The 14,544-nt window shown below is 36.1% G+C and overlaps 1 protein-coding gene across 42 annotated transcripts in view; it reads right to left on the bottom strand.

Annotated features, from left to right (window-relative positions):
* RIMS1 (regulating synaptic membrane exocytosis 1) overlaps nt 1-14,544 on the bottom strand; it is a 537,317-nt gene that overhangs the window by 351,366 nt on the left and 171,407 nt on the right. For all 42 annotated transcript variants that reach the window (XM_075063753.1, XM_075063758.1, XM_075063781.1 and 39 more), the window contains exon 2: nt 3,994-4,207. In XM_075063753.1, coding sequence (XP_074919854.1) covers nt 3,994-4,207 — 214 coding nt within the window. The remainder of the gene's footprint in view (nt 1-3,993; nt 4,208-14,544) is intronic.

Below are 14,544 nucleotides of genomic sequence, written 5' to 3'. Positions count from 1 at the left end.
GATACAGACTAACACAGCTGCTACTCTGAAACCTATATATATTATATATGTGTAAATATGCCAACAGCAATCCTAATAATAAAGGGAGCAGTTACCATGGAAGGTATGCGTCCCCAGCGGAGCTGCAGCCTTAGTCTCAAATTAGGCCTGTGCTATGACCTCTGCAGGATGAAACATTGCCATTCCATGACACAGTTATAGCAGCCTGCAAGTCAGGGATGGGTAATGCTGTGCTTGGCTGTTGTGCCTCCAGCACCTTTTCAGATGACCGAAGAAAGCTTGCTAATTCCCATTGCCTGATATGCTAAGGTAGAAGTCTGGAGTAATGCTTCTGGGCTGGGATCCTGGCTCTATACTACATCTGTCTGGCTGGGAATTGAAGCTAAGAAAAACACACCTACTCTTTCACCCACACCCATCTACTATTTCCTCCAGTGCAGCGAATGCACAGTTGGATGAGCAGCCACTTACTGAACACAGAGTTCTGCTTGCGCCACATAAACATACTTATTTGACCCAGAAATGGTGCACAGTGGTCCTATCTCAGAAAATGCATAGGCCTTGTTGCACATTTCAATAATGAATCAGGCCGCTCCACAACTTTTCAAATGTATCATTTACCTTATTCACATGGGATTCATGAAGCACCACCCATTATACTTTTGCCCATTTTTAGGCAGTATCTTTTGCCAGCATCAGCATGGTCAAAATACTTCAAATGTAAAATCAAAAGGTTGACTTCCCATGAATTAGAAGTCAACTGAATTTTTGCTGCAGTGAGAGTTAAGACACAGCAAATGATACATCAAATTAAAAATATACTTAAAAAATTAAACTAGATTTCCTGAAGGCAGATGGAAGGATCTTGCATCAGAAAAATCAAAAGTCAGGTTGTAATTATACTCATATCTACTGCAATAAGCTCTTTATTACATTTTGTCATCTTCTGCTCTTTTCTTGAACTCTTTAGAACTACAGAGATTGATCACTGCCCACAGGTTTTAATGATTTTGGTTGATTATCCTAATTTTGGCAACTGCACACAAACCAGGAATTTTGTTGGGCTTTTTTTTTTGTTGTTTTGGGGTTTGTTTTTTTTGTTTTTCGCAAAAGATTATTTTAAAATTTCAGTTAAATAATTAACATTAATATACTTCACATTTACTTTACTAACAACATTATAATAATAAATGATAAAAGAAAGCATGGATTCTAACCACTTTGTCCTCCTTTGGGAAAGCATCCAAGGAAGCAGAGTAAAGACAAAAAAGAAACAGGAAGAGAAAAAGAAAAAAGTAGGCAAATATTAATAGGCAGATTTCAAAGAAAGGCAATTCTAGTAAGTGTCTCTATAAAGAGTTAAAAACGTAAGAATTAAAAAAAAACATTTGTAAATAAAAAAATATTTAAAGTACTACATGCCCAAAATATATATATATTCTATCATGGACCCATAAAAGCATGAAACATTGTAGCAAAGAATGGAGAAGTCAAAGAAGAATGGAAATATTAACAATTAATATGTCAGTTTTGCCATGAAAAACACTTTCTATATGTTTTAAGGGCACCTAATAGAGCCACTATAGTTATATATTTGTGTTTTCACCACAGGCTTCTTGTTTCCAAGAGTCCATAACGTAACACTTCCTCTCCTAGAAACGTGTCAAGTCAACATACCAGACAAGGTCCTAACCCAATTATGACATCTGGGGTGGGGGTGGGGTCTTTTTATTTTATTTATTTATTTTAAATAGGACAATTTGACCATTTTAAAGTTTTTAGGTGAGTCAAAAATTGGAAGTTAATTGGTTTTAGAGCTATACTACAAAAACAACTATCAGATAAGCTATAACACTGATGTCCCTTGCCCCAGTTACAACATGGTTAAAATCTGTAGTGTGGACAGGCATCAACCATGTTCCATAACTGGGCTAAAACTCTAGCCATTTCCAAGGCCTTAGCCCAGTCATCTGCCCCAGTAATAACAACACTAGGTCATGTGCACAAAACAAATTGTAACTGTTTCATAACTGGGAAAGAAGGCAACTATGTAACCAGATTGATGAGTCTGTTGCCTTTCCAGCACAGATGGGTCCTATCATTCAAAAATAGGTTATTTTATATTGAATGCTTCAAGTCTCTGCTGTGGGCTGACTTTCTTTATTGTGCCTAAGTACTGCAATTTACTGTACTTAATTGGTAACAGCCTTGCAAAACCATCATGAACACTTCCCAGACCAGGTACAAAAATATTCTAACTCACATTTACCCTGACAACAATGTTGATATTGATAAAACCAATATTTTTTTACTCTCCTGTCCTTGCCTTGTGTGACAATAGAACAGAATTTTGCAAAACTAATAGAAAGCACCACTGTTCTAAAGGTCTGGAGAAAGAATGATAATTACTGCAATGACTAGGCACAACAAGAAAAATTCAGGAAGCAGTTTAAACCTTAATTCTGAATGTGTTTGGTTTTAAGTCACACCCTTTGGCTTTATTTTAAATACAGTAAACCCAATTTATGCTTGGTGCAACACTACTGAAGTCAGGAACAAATTTTGGACCAGTGTTGGTGTGTGACTAGAAATATTAGATAAAGAATAATTAAATCATGTTCCAGTTCTTCTGAATAATCTGTATTGTACATCTTGCACTGCCTAATATTACCTATAATACCGAAGTAAACTAGTTTTTCCTATATAACTTGTTCTAATGATACCACCTGCAGGTGAGAGGATGTGGTGCACACACACAGTTTTAAAACTCTGAACATGTTAAGCAGGTCATGTATGCAGCTGCATCCTTCTTTCAAAAAGTGCATTTAACTCCAAGTAGGGTTATTGGGCGTTAAACGGGTATACTAAGAGTATAACATATTCCCAGAATAACTCTGAAAAAGGCTGTTTCTGCATTTTTAATTTTTTTAAAATCTGAATTTCAAAAGATCCTTAATAAAATAAATTCTAGTTCAAAGAAGAGGAAAAGTACACAACAATAGTTCAGTTGTAGACGGGATTAGCTGTATTATATATTTTGTTTCTTGTAAATTTTTTAATTGAGTTCATATAGAAAAAAGGAGCTCCAAATACATTTAGGACGCTGTCAAAGATTCTAGTGCCTTGATACAGCATCTGGGAAGCTGGACTAGGTCTCACAATAGTTAGCATATCCGTTGATAAGATGAAAGACTATTTAAACATTTTAGAGCATATTATGGGGCCAGGTTATCCCCTCAAAATCAGCATGTGGCAGTGGTCTTCCACATATATATCTCAACTCTCATGAAAGAGTGAGATAGTTGGCCACCAGTGGATCCATGATGCCAGAGAAAAGGGAATTGCCAGGCTAGAAGGCTTCCATATAGATCCCTGGGAAACCCTAACCCCAACCCCAAGCTCTCCAGCTCACTCTATATGGGTGGAAAAGAGGGCACAAAACCCACCTGCCTGACAGAAGGATCAGGAATTAACTCCATGAAAGGGAATCTAGTCCATGGTAACTTACAAGACCACTACAGTTTAAAACTAAATTAAATTAAAACTAAACTGAAACTAATACACTTAGCGTTCATCAGTGCAATTCAGAAGGGATTACTTTTCCCTTAACCATTCTTTTAAAGATTTAAACAAAGTGGCCTTTAAACAAAGAGTTAATCAAAATTGCTCAATAGGGAAAATTTGACAACACCTGAGATGAAAATGTGTTTTATTATCCCAGATAAAATAAGAATTTTTCCTTCAAACTATAGCTCAGTACAGTAATACAATATATTATTTTATTTTAATTAACTGTCTTTAGGGATCATAAATCTCCATACTTTTGGAATACATTGTTTTGACTTGCTACCTACCACCACAGAAACCCCACCTTAGAAAGGGTCAAGATGAAATGATGGATGGAAGAGATGTCAAAGTAAGATAAGTGAGGAACAATTTGTAGGTTTGAGTGTATCAATATTTGCAATAAAAACTATACAGTAGAAAACTTACATTGTTTGATCGTAGAGAAACACGACCTCCACATCGGGCACAAAACTTGGTCCGGCAGTAAGAGCATAAATGGCCACAGCCATCAGCAAACTTTGTTTTAAGACAGATTCCGCACGTTGGTGCATCATCCTTGTGCTCTCCCTGGTAGCGGCGGGATTCTTCACCTATTTTTCTTACTTGCTCTTTATAACTTTCAAATTGTTGATGCAACCTCCTGCACAGAAGAGAAAACAGTTTATAATAATAACAAGACAAGCTATTTGTGTTTTGATTTACAACAGCATCTAATATTCTAGGCACTTTTACAACAAATAAAACACACAATATCAATTACAAGTTAAACTTGAAAGACTGTCCTACCAGCTCTAAAATTCACATAAAAAATCATAGGAGTAAACTAACAGGAGTAAATGGCCAAAAGATAATTATTTAAAAGATGTCAGGCGAATCATTTTACATGACTAATACCAATTTCAAATATACAGTTACAGATTACCAAAAAACCCAAGTCAGATGTAAAAGTATCTAACAAATATGAAATCAAAGCTAAAAATACACCTATCAATATTTGCTTGAGCAAAGTTTCATCTATTACTATTTATTTACATTGCACTAGTGTTCATAGGTTATAATCAAGATGTATGGTGCAAGCCTCAGTTTAAAAGGTTAGACTGCTATAGAACAATTAAAGACCACAACTTAAAGATTTCAGCAAACATTCCGCCATCATCTCTAAAACCAAGAAAAAAATCCCCAAGTGAAATGCACATATTTTAACATAAACAGCCAGACCAGCATCAAATAAAATTAAAAAATCCTGCAGTATTGATACCAGAGGTATATGGACTTTCTAAAGATTAAACTCTGGCCCTTACTACAGTGGTCTCTTTCACTGTAATTGCAGGGCTCTTCCTTCACAATGTACCTAGAATTCTGACATGAGAGTTCATGCTTTGCAAAAATCCACATGAAATTACATGGATGTTATAGAGTGTACCATATATTCCACCTTTCAGGTGCCAGATTAGGCCAGTTAGCAGTGGTTCCGTGAACAAGCAAGCCATTTTTCCTTGGTTATTTTCAATTTTGTTCTAGAATCTAAATTCTTCATTTAAAAAAAAAATGTAATTACAACCCTTATGGTGGTGAAGGTAACCTTCAAAATGTGAACCATATGAAAATAAACATAGTAGTGTATTTTTGAGTCTGCATATCTCCTTAAATAATAAATAGCTTTGAGAAAAGGACTTCTATTGACCTAAATGAGATGGTGACTGAGGCTTAATTATGACAATTTGAACTTCAACATTGTTAGCTGATCAAACCGTACAAGAATGAACATCTACACAATCTACTGTGAGTAGTGGCGCATTTTGCTGCACAAGTAGGAAAATGTTTCATAGTGGGAACCAAGACATCACCACTACTTATTTTTTTCCTCAGTCTGACTTCAGGCTTTGTGTCTATTACAACTAGCATGGAAGTAATAGATCCCATATGTGTGAGAGCACAATAAAGAGACATTTATAAAAGATATACACATCACCATCTTTATGTAGAAACCACATGCAACATTTTCAGATATTTCTACCGTTTTAAATATATATCTCCTTATATATTATAAAAATATGAAAAACTAAATATCTTATTAATAGTAACAGGACATCTTGAAATTAATACGTTATGTAAGTACATATGTCTGTCCATGAAAGCCTTGATTAGTCTCTTCATCATTTCCTCCTGCTTTGAGCTGGTTACTTTATACTAGCTTTGAGAATCATGCCCTTTAACAGATTTTAGTTACATATATTCTCCTCTTGTGGGAGCTCTATATTCCAAAGCCCTTTTTGGAGATATAAATAGAACTCAATCTTAACTAGTAACAATCAATTCAAACTTCCCCAAAAGGTTCTTTAAACCAGTTGGATATTTTTCTTTTTTAGATGCTATTCAAGCTTTGCAATTCATCATCCAATTAACTAATAGATTGACCAGCGGAATTCATGATAAAATACATATATTTGGTGTTAGAAATGGTTGTTCATAATTAAATATATTAATAATAAATAATTAACATCAATGTATGTGACCAAACCACGCAGTCTAGTTTGAAGCTTCACTGGTTTCAAATAGTAAAAGGGCTGAAGGAAGAATGAATTGAATGGAAGCCTTAGTACTCAGGGAATACTGGAACATTTTTTGTTCTAGTACTTGACCAATTCTAATAGTAAGCAAAGAACGATGTTCTCTGTCCTCATTTTTCCCACATGAGGGTAAGTGAAACATGGGATTCAGGAATAAATCAATCAGCAATTAATTACACTAATAATTGTTAGGACACCATTCTAATAAAGAAACAGAAGAAAAAAAATGAAGTTATTCTAATTTTCTCTTCTCCCTCTCCATAAGCATTATACACTATCCTAAATGTTTTGTGTTAATGAAAAAGCTGGCTGTAGCTCCGAAGACTTATTTTTGCTAAACCGCTTAAGCAACATTTGCAATGTCGGATTAGATAAGACAAAAATGGGTCAAGAGAATTAGGCAAAATACTAAAAAACAATACTACTTCTGGCTACATTATTGGATTTCACCCCGGTGCATAACTATTTTTATTAGACAACTAATGCCATCTGCTCACATACAGCTTTCTAATGGGAACTATTAAAAATGTTAAGGAATATGTAAAATAACCAATTTAATTATCCAAATAATTTTAAGAGTACCATAAGTAAATCAATTATTACACAGAATGTATCCATCAGGAATTTTGCTTAATGTTATTTAATTTGTGACCAGACTGGTTTTGCTGCAACAAAATTCCTGATGGATAGCTTGTTGTACATTTTGTTCTACAATGGAATGATAGCATGGAAACTAATTAATTTTTCCTCCACTACACACTGGCCTGGTATTACCACACTTGGGTTATATAGTAAAGCAGGAAAGAACTGATTGCAGAGAGTACAGTACATCTGTTTTTGTCTTAAGAGCTTTGCCCTGCTCCCTTTATATTATGTGGGGGGGGGGGAAGGTTTAGTTTTCAAATGTTGATATGAAATAAAAACTTTCATTTCAAATTCTGTTGTTGGAAAACCAAAACAGTTTGTTGAAATTGACATTTTCCATAGATTTTGACAAAACAATATTTTCCAAAGGAAAAATATTTTGGTCAAAAAATTTCTACCAGCTTGACTGATTAGTTTATCCTAAATTGAATTATTTTTTGATTTGGGTGGTGGTGTTTTTGTTTTTTTTATTTGTTATCATATGGCAGTGACCATGATAGACAGTGTGTAGATTCATTATATCCCTTCATTTTCACTCCTAATGGTCTCACTTTTCCTTTTGCTTTGAAACTTCCTATGCTTGGTTTCATCCCCAAAGGGTATTTATTTGTTCATCAGTTACCAATCCAGATTAGCATGAAAAAATACACAGTTCCTAATGTAAAAAATTTCAGTAGCCTCAAACAGATAGAAAAAATATAAAAATTACTCAGGGTACAAAATGCAGACTCACTGAAAAAAAATCAATCTAAATCTGAGTGAGGAAAAAGGGTTAGATTTTTTTTAAATTAAGGTTTAAAGTAGTGTGTTTTGCTTGTGTAGTAGAAAAGTTTCATATTTGTTTTTGTTTCACATGAACACAGTGACTGCTTAAGTGACTACAGAACAGTGGGCACACAAGTGCAGTTCTTGTTTTGGATTACTTTATTAGCTCATTCCAAAGATAGATCCTATCAGAAAATCGTGTTGTTTGAAAAGCACTTTTCATTTTATAGGAACTACAGGAGCACACTTTATAAAATTCACATTTGGAATTTAGCCCCTTTTGCTCAAAGGTGTGGCTTCTCAATCTGCCTCATTCAAGTCAGGGACAAAACTCCTATAAACTTTAATAAGGCCAAGATTTCACACCCATCCTGCTCTTTTCTGACTGATAAATGGGTTCACGAGGCGTAAAGTCCCTTCACTGGGATGGAGAAGGATTACAGCAGCCCCTTCTTGTGGGGAAAATAAAGGCAAAAAATATTGTGTTAAAGTACATAAAAGTGAGGAAATTCAAAAGGTTAAGAGTTTCTGCAGTGACATTCTCTCTCCTACATTGCACGTATGATATGAAAACACCAAATGTATTGTTTTATTTTGTTTCTTTTGAAGAAGACCCATTGTTTCTCATTGTGAAAAAAAAAGAATGTGACAAAAAGGTCCATTTTGCTTAAAGACATGTTCCATGCTTTTTCTGTGTACTTTTCTAAGAAAGCCATGAACTTGCATCAATTTATGTCTAGATATATTTAAAAGCTTTGAAATATGTAGCTAGTCACTTCAGATGTCCAGCAGATGGCACTGAAGATTGCATTTTCACATTGTCTTCTCTGACGTTCAGCTGAAATTACTGACTCTCACAACCTTAAACGTCGAATTTTCTATACTAAAATTATGTTTTGCTGTGGGAACATCTTATTGGAAAAAAGGTGTCTTCTCATAAGTGGCATCACTGTAAGAAGTGCAAAGTACAGCTCAGCAGCTGTAGCACATATGGTGTGAAAAAAATAGTGCTCTGAATAAGATTCAGTATCTTGCCCCCTACACACACACAATTTTCTCATAAAATCAGTTAGATTTTTTGTGTCTGTCTATATAAGCATTTTTAATTTTACATCAGCCTTAGTAATCAGCCCAAGAAGGTAAATTCTATGATCTACGTCAGAATGAATATGACAAATTATATGCTCCAGTGTATTTTCTTTAATCACTTGATCATACTCTGCTTTCAAAGCCAGGAGTAGAATCCAGCAATCTTGGTACCCAGCATTCCACTGCTATCTCACAAAGAGCTATGTGTATCACGTCCCAGTCTATGGGTTGGTCCACACAGGGTTTGTCTTTAGTAGGAAAAGTAGTCAAGTTTAGACCAGGCTTAGCTAACACATGCTCAGAATAGAGACTACATGTGACCCAAACACTTTGCTTCCCAGTTTTCTACCATTCCTAGCTTTGTATTTATATATATTACTATCACCTTCCACTTTCTTTGATTTTATTTTTGAGAGCTGCCTTCCCTTTACCTGTAAACCAGGTCAGTTTTTTAACCATACACAGCGTTCTTCTTTGACTGCAGGATGGGAACTTTGACTGCAGGATCGGGGTGTGACATTTGATTGTAAAGTAAGCTTGCAGTAGACAAAGCAGCCTGTGAGAAACCCTGAGCCTGTTTAAGCTCAATCAGAGGTCAGAACTCGGATTAATAAACATCTTTATTAAAAGTGCATTATTTTTAAGGTTTAACATTAGCACTAACTGAGGGTTTGGGGGCCTCAGGACTCTGCTAATGAAAAGTCACCTGTACTTCTAACTGCAAGTGTTCAAAAATCCTGAGTCAGAAACCTAAAATTGTGAGATTTTTATAAAATTACATGAATTTTAGGTCAAATACTTTGTTTTTTGTTTGTTTGATTGTTTCTTTGTTTTGCCTCCTGGTTTCTCTTGAGTGCTTAGGATTCAGTTAGGCCACATTTTCAAGCTTCTCTCTACAACCATAAGGATGCAAAGATCTGAGGGTTTTTTTTTTTAAGTGAAAGTTCACATTCTCCCATATTCACATGACTCCAGGAACTGGGGCTTTAAGTATAAACACCAAATATCATAAGACTTATGATAAAATTGGGAGAGTTGACAACACTGAGCCCACCCACCACTCCACCCACACTATGAGTCCAGATCACATCAGTAGGAATTAAAAGTTGTTCGCCTTTAATGATGTTGGGTGACTCCTCTATGAGATATGTTTGAGCTATGACTAAGTTACAGCTCCCTTATCACAAATTCACATCATGTTTTGGCAGAAATTGGTAGAATCAGAAGAGTGGCCAAGAACTATTTAGGTCGCAAGGACTGAACTACCCTTTCTTCCCCTAGAGAAAGTCCGCCTCCTTACCACAGCAAAGTGGAGGCATGCTGGCAGGGCAGCCTGTGCAGGAAACTGTGTCTTTGAAGATAAACAAAAGACTTCATTCTCACCACGGTTACCGAATGTCTTTCACCATCAATGAATCCACACAATCTTCAAGTTAAAACTTTACTAAATGAAGGGTTTTTTAAATGTACAAATTATCTAATTAAATAATTTGCATAAAATGTCACACATGGAGCTGCATGAAACCTGGCAGTGATGGAAGTAATTGGAAGAGTCATTTTCATACATTTTATTTTTTTAGTCTACCTAAAGCCCACCAGTTCTCAATTTTTATCTGTCACGAAAGAGGCTACCTACTGAAAGATAAAGGTGCTTCAGAAACCTTGTGACTCAAGAGGGACAATTGGTTGACTGTGAGTCAGTGATGTGCGATATCTAAAATAAACTAAACTAAATCTGCTAGCTTCCCACTATTCCTCCCAGCATGATCATAGGCAGCTGTTCTACCAGGAAGCTTCCCTCTGACCAAGCTTGCAGGAACTTTTATAGGCTCTCTTTTTTAGCTAAAAGTTGCATTTATATATCAGAGATGAACTCTTATGAAAACTCCACTTCACATTTGTTTTCAATTACATACTTCAGTATGAGAAGCCGTTGTCACTGGGCACAAGCCTGTAGGTCTTAATGAAGCTAAACTCCTGAGTTCAATGGAATTTGTCCTAAATAAGGCCTTTAAAATTAGAACCAATATTTTTGTAACATACTGTAGTTATTAAGGGTCTTATGCTGTGCCCACAGAATTTAAGAAAAAAGCTCCCATCAACTCCATAGGAACAGAAGCAGGCTATAGAGATTAGGAAAGGAAAGAGAATAAAATAAAGAAAGGGAAAGAGAAAGAAAACTAGTGAGGAGATGGACAGGGAGAGGGGAAAGAGGAAGAAAAGAATAAGTGCTCGATCATCCACAGTTGTATCAGAGCTGTGCTCAATGCACCGGAGTTGGGAGGGTAAAAATGGCTTTACATGATCTTTTTGTGACCAGCCCTCGTTGCGACAGTTCAACTACCAGCACACGTTAAAGAATCATCAGGGCTGCTCCAAATTACGCTGGCTTGTAACAGCCAAGAATTACTAAAGCACCACTTGTTCCTGTCATGTTTCTTTATACCCCCACAACATGTCCCAACATGCTCCCACACCAGGGAGTCACTAGGCTATGTTGGGCACCATGACATACACCTCCTCCAGCTATTTTGTGTGGAGCGAGGCAGCCAACTACCTCATTCCCTCCAGAAGCAGCTTAGGTACCTATGCCAACTGACTCCATGTGGCAAGTCCTGTACATGGATCACTAAGCCAATGTAGATGGCTATCTTTGAGACGGGGGAGGGGTTTAGGACCTATTCCTCTCAACAGCACCTTCCATTGACTAGCTTAGGCAGCTCCCTGCCTAGCATGCTGGCTTTTGTGGATCACATTCTTAGGCGCCTATCTCTTCCCATTCATTATACACGGAGACAAGGCATCTAAATCGGCTTTGTGGATCACAACATTGTTCCTGTGATTTTTCGATGCACCTAAAAGTTAGACATTATGACACTCGGCAGTGAAACAGCAAAATCCCTTTGTGGATCCCACCCTAAGTGACTTAACGAGAAAAAGTCTATTGATTTCAGATTGCAAACCCTGGTGGAGGACTACAGCCTGGCTGAAGCATCTGTGCTTTCTTAACTTGTAGAAATTCCCCAGAAGATGGCTTTGGTTGCAAACCTAGCACAGGCTATTTGCTTGTCAATTTTGTGCTTGGAGTTTGCATTGTCTTAAAGAAAGGATGTTAATAAGGCCCTTGACATGTCTTTCTCAGTATACATAAGCATTTTAAGCTTCCTTAGTAGAAAAATCTAAGCAAAATCTGAAATTCTACTAATAAGGAAACAAAAGAGACAAGTACAGAGCATCCATGATAGCAATTTAAGACTATAAAATAGGAAATAAAGAACTGGCAACATGTAAATAAAGATCTGATTTAAATTTTTAAATTTTAAAAGTAATTTTAAAATGCATTATTTTATTTACTCTATGCAGAGGATAATAAAACTATAAGCTATAATTACCATGGGTTACAGGTCTGGATGGTTAGGTTAAATAATTGGTTTAAGTGCTATGTTTAGTCTAAAGTCTCTTCTTTGCACTTAAAAAGAAGACAGTGGTATGTGTAAGAACCTAAATAATGAGCAGAACAAACATAACTTTTTTGATCATATGACAAAGCTTTGGGATGAAGAGAATTCAGTAGATATAATTTGACTTTAGTAAATGAACTAATGCAATGCCACACAAAATCTTATTTGAAAATGTATTCAAGCTGGGTTGAATAAAGACTAGTCCAGATGCTCAAAGGTAGTTAGGCTCCTAACTTCCACTGACATGAACAGGAGTTAAGTGCCTAAATACCTTTGAGGATCTGGGCCACTGTCATATTATGTGATGATCCTTCGTCTGATTTTAATTAAATAGCAATAGACAACATATTGAGTTCTATTTATTAATGTTTTTATACTGTACCCAAAACCATGCTATCTGAGCATCTATTTGTAATATCTCACTCAGGAGGGGATCCCGTTGGTATCAATATGATGTTTAATGTCTATCATCATTAACACACGTTATAATCTGAAATGCAAAAGACCAATAGATCATCTAGTTCACTGTCTTGTAAGAACAGGAGCGCTGCTTCTTGTCAGAGAGAAGTGCAGATTGGGACTCCTTGGCCTTGAATGTCTTTCTTTTCAATAGGCATCCAATTTTGTGAAAGCAAAAGTATGCAAAATATGTGAAAAGCAAAAGGTAGCAGTAGCTGAACCTGGCTACAAAATCACTGGCACTTGACAATGGTTTATTCCATAATTGCTCATGAAACACACTTGATACACTGCTAAAACAAGGCTCTAATTCAGGACAGCGCTTAAGTATCTGTTTAAGTCTCACTGAAGTCAAACAACCTGAAAACCAATCATCAAAAGTTTAAAGACTGAAAACAAATAATAAAACATTTTTCTTTTGAAAATAACACAGATTTAAATAAGTCTATTTTAATATTGTGAGGAGAGTGATAAAATATACCGTATTCAGGACATACCTACCTTTTACATTCAATGAGATATTTTAGCTTTCTGTAATTTACTTAAAAAGTGACAGAGTCCTGTGGCACCTTACAGACTAACAGACGTATTGGAGCATAAGCTTTTGTGGGTGGATACCCACTTCGTCAGACGCAATGGGTATTCACCCATGAAAGCTTATGCTCTAATACGTCTGTTGGTTTATAAGGGGCCACACGAATCTTTGTCGCTCTTTACAGATCCAGACTAACACAGCTACCCCTCTGATACTATAATTTACTTAGTATACTCTGAACACTAGATTAGTCTCCAATCATTAAGTATTGATTTTCTAAGCTATTTCTGTGTATATTTCAATACCAAAGTTAGTGTTAGACAAAATGTAATTTCCTTTCTATTTGCTGATGGTGACATCTGTTTTCATCCTTTAATTAAAATACTTTGTTAAATTTGCATTTATGGCCTATCATCTAAATAATAACACAGGTGCTGTAAATAAATTCATCTTCTCAAATATAGTTCCCATAAACAGTCACCAAATTCCCATGGGAAAATGAATTTCTGGTTTTAGTTGCAGTATTCAGACACAAATCACTTCATGAAACCAGTCCAGACTGCTAATGCCAAACCCCAAAATCATAAGAAATATAAAGTAAAGCCATATATTGGCATACATTATCCCCCACACATTGAAGCCAACAGACATTTCAAATATATGCCATCTGTTCTCCAGCAAATCTAACCTGCTCAGCCACAATCACTCACCATGGTCACACACAAACTCGCATAACTCTGCCCTATATTTGATGTATTCCTATGGGATTCATCATTATTTTTCCTACTTAGGGCATTTTTTACATTATTTCCCCTTAGGAATGTTAACCAGCTATAACAAACTTCTTTATAATATTAGAATTGTGAACTATGCTATTCTATTAGAGTAGAGTGACCAGATGTCCCCATTTTATAGGGACAGTCCCAATTTCTGGATCTTTTTCTTATATAGGCTCCTATTGCCCCCCACCCCCTGTCCCTATTTTCCACATTTGCTGTCTGGTAACCCTATACACTGCTCTACAGCCAAAATGTTTCTGAAATAAATGTAGTCAAACTTTACTAATTGTGGGTCACTGAGAACGAAAATGATGTTAAAATTGTTGATTGGCTCTAGTCTAGCTGTTGGGCTCCAGACTACAGCAGTGGAATCTCCTGGCAGGTGATGTTAGGGTTTCCATGTTCCGTGACCATCAAAAGGATCTTGTCCCATTCTTCTTCATGGAAGGTGATCTTGTAGCCTGCAACAACATCGATGGTGTGATGGCAGCCCTCAACATCGTTCACGATCCAGATGAGTGGAGACTGTTCATTGATTCATCGAAGACGAGTCTTAAAGCTGTTTTGCTGCATAATGGCAATGTTTTGCCATCAATTCCAGTTGGTCATGCAGTCCATATGAAGGAAACCTATGACAACATGAAACAACTTTTGAGGTGCATAAACTATGACCA

The sequence above is a fragment of the Chelonoidis abingdonii genome, chromosome 3 (genome assembly GCF_003597395.2).
Source record: "Chelonoidis abingdonii isolate Lonesome George chromosome 3, CheloAbing_2.0, whole genome shotgun sequence".
In the NCBI taxonomy this organism is placed as follows: Eukaryota; Metazoa; Chordata; order Testudines; family Testudinidae; genus Chelonoidis; species Chelonoidis abingdonii.
Note: the sequence above shows the minus strand (reverse complement) of the source record. Positions and strands in the feature narration are given on the sequence as shown.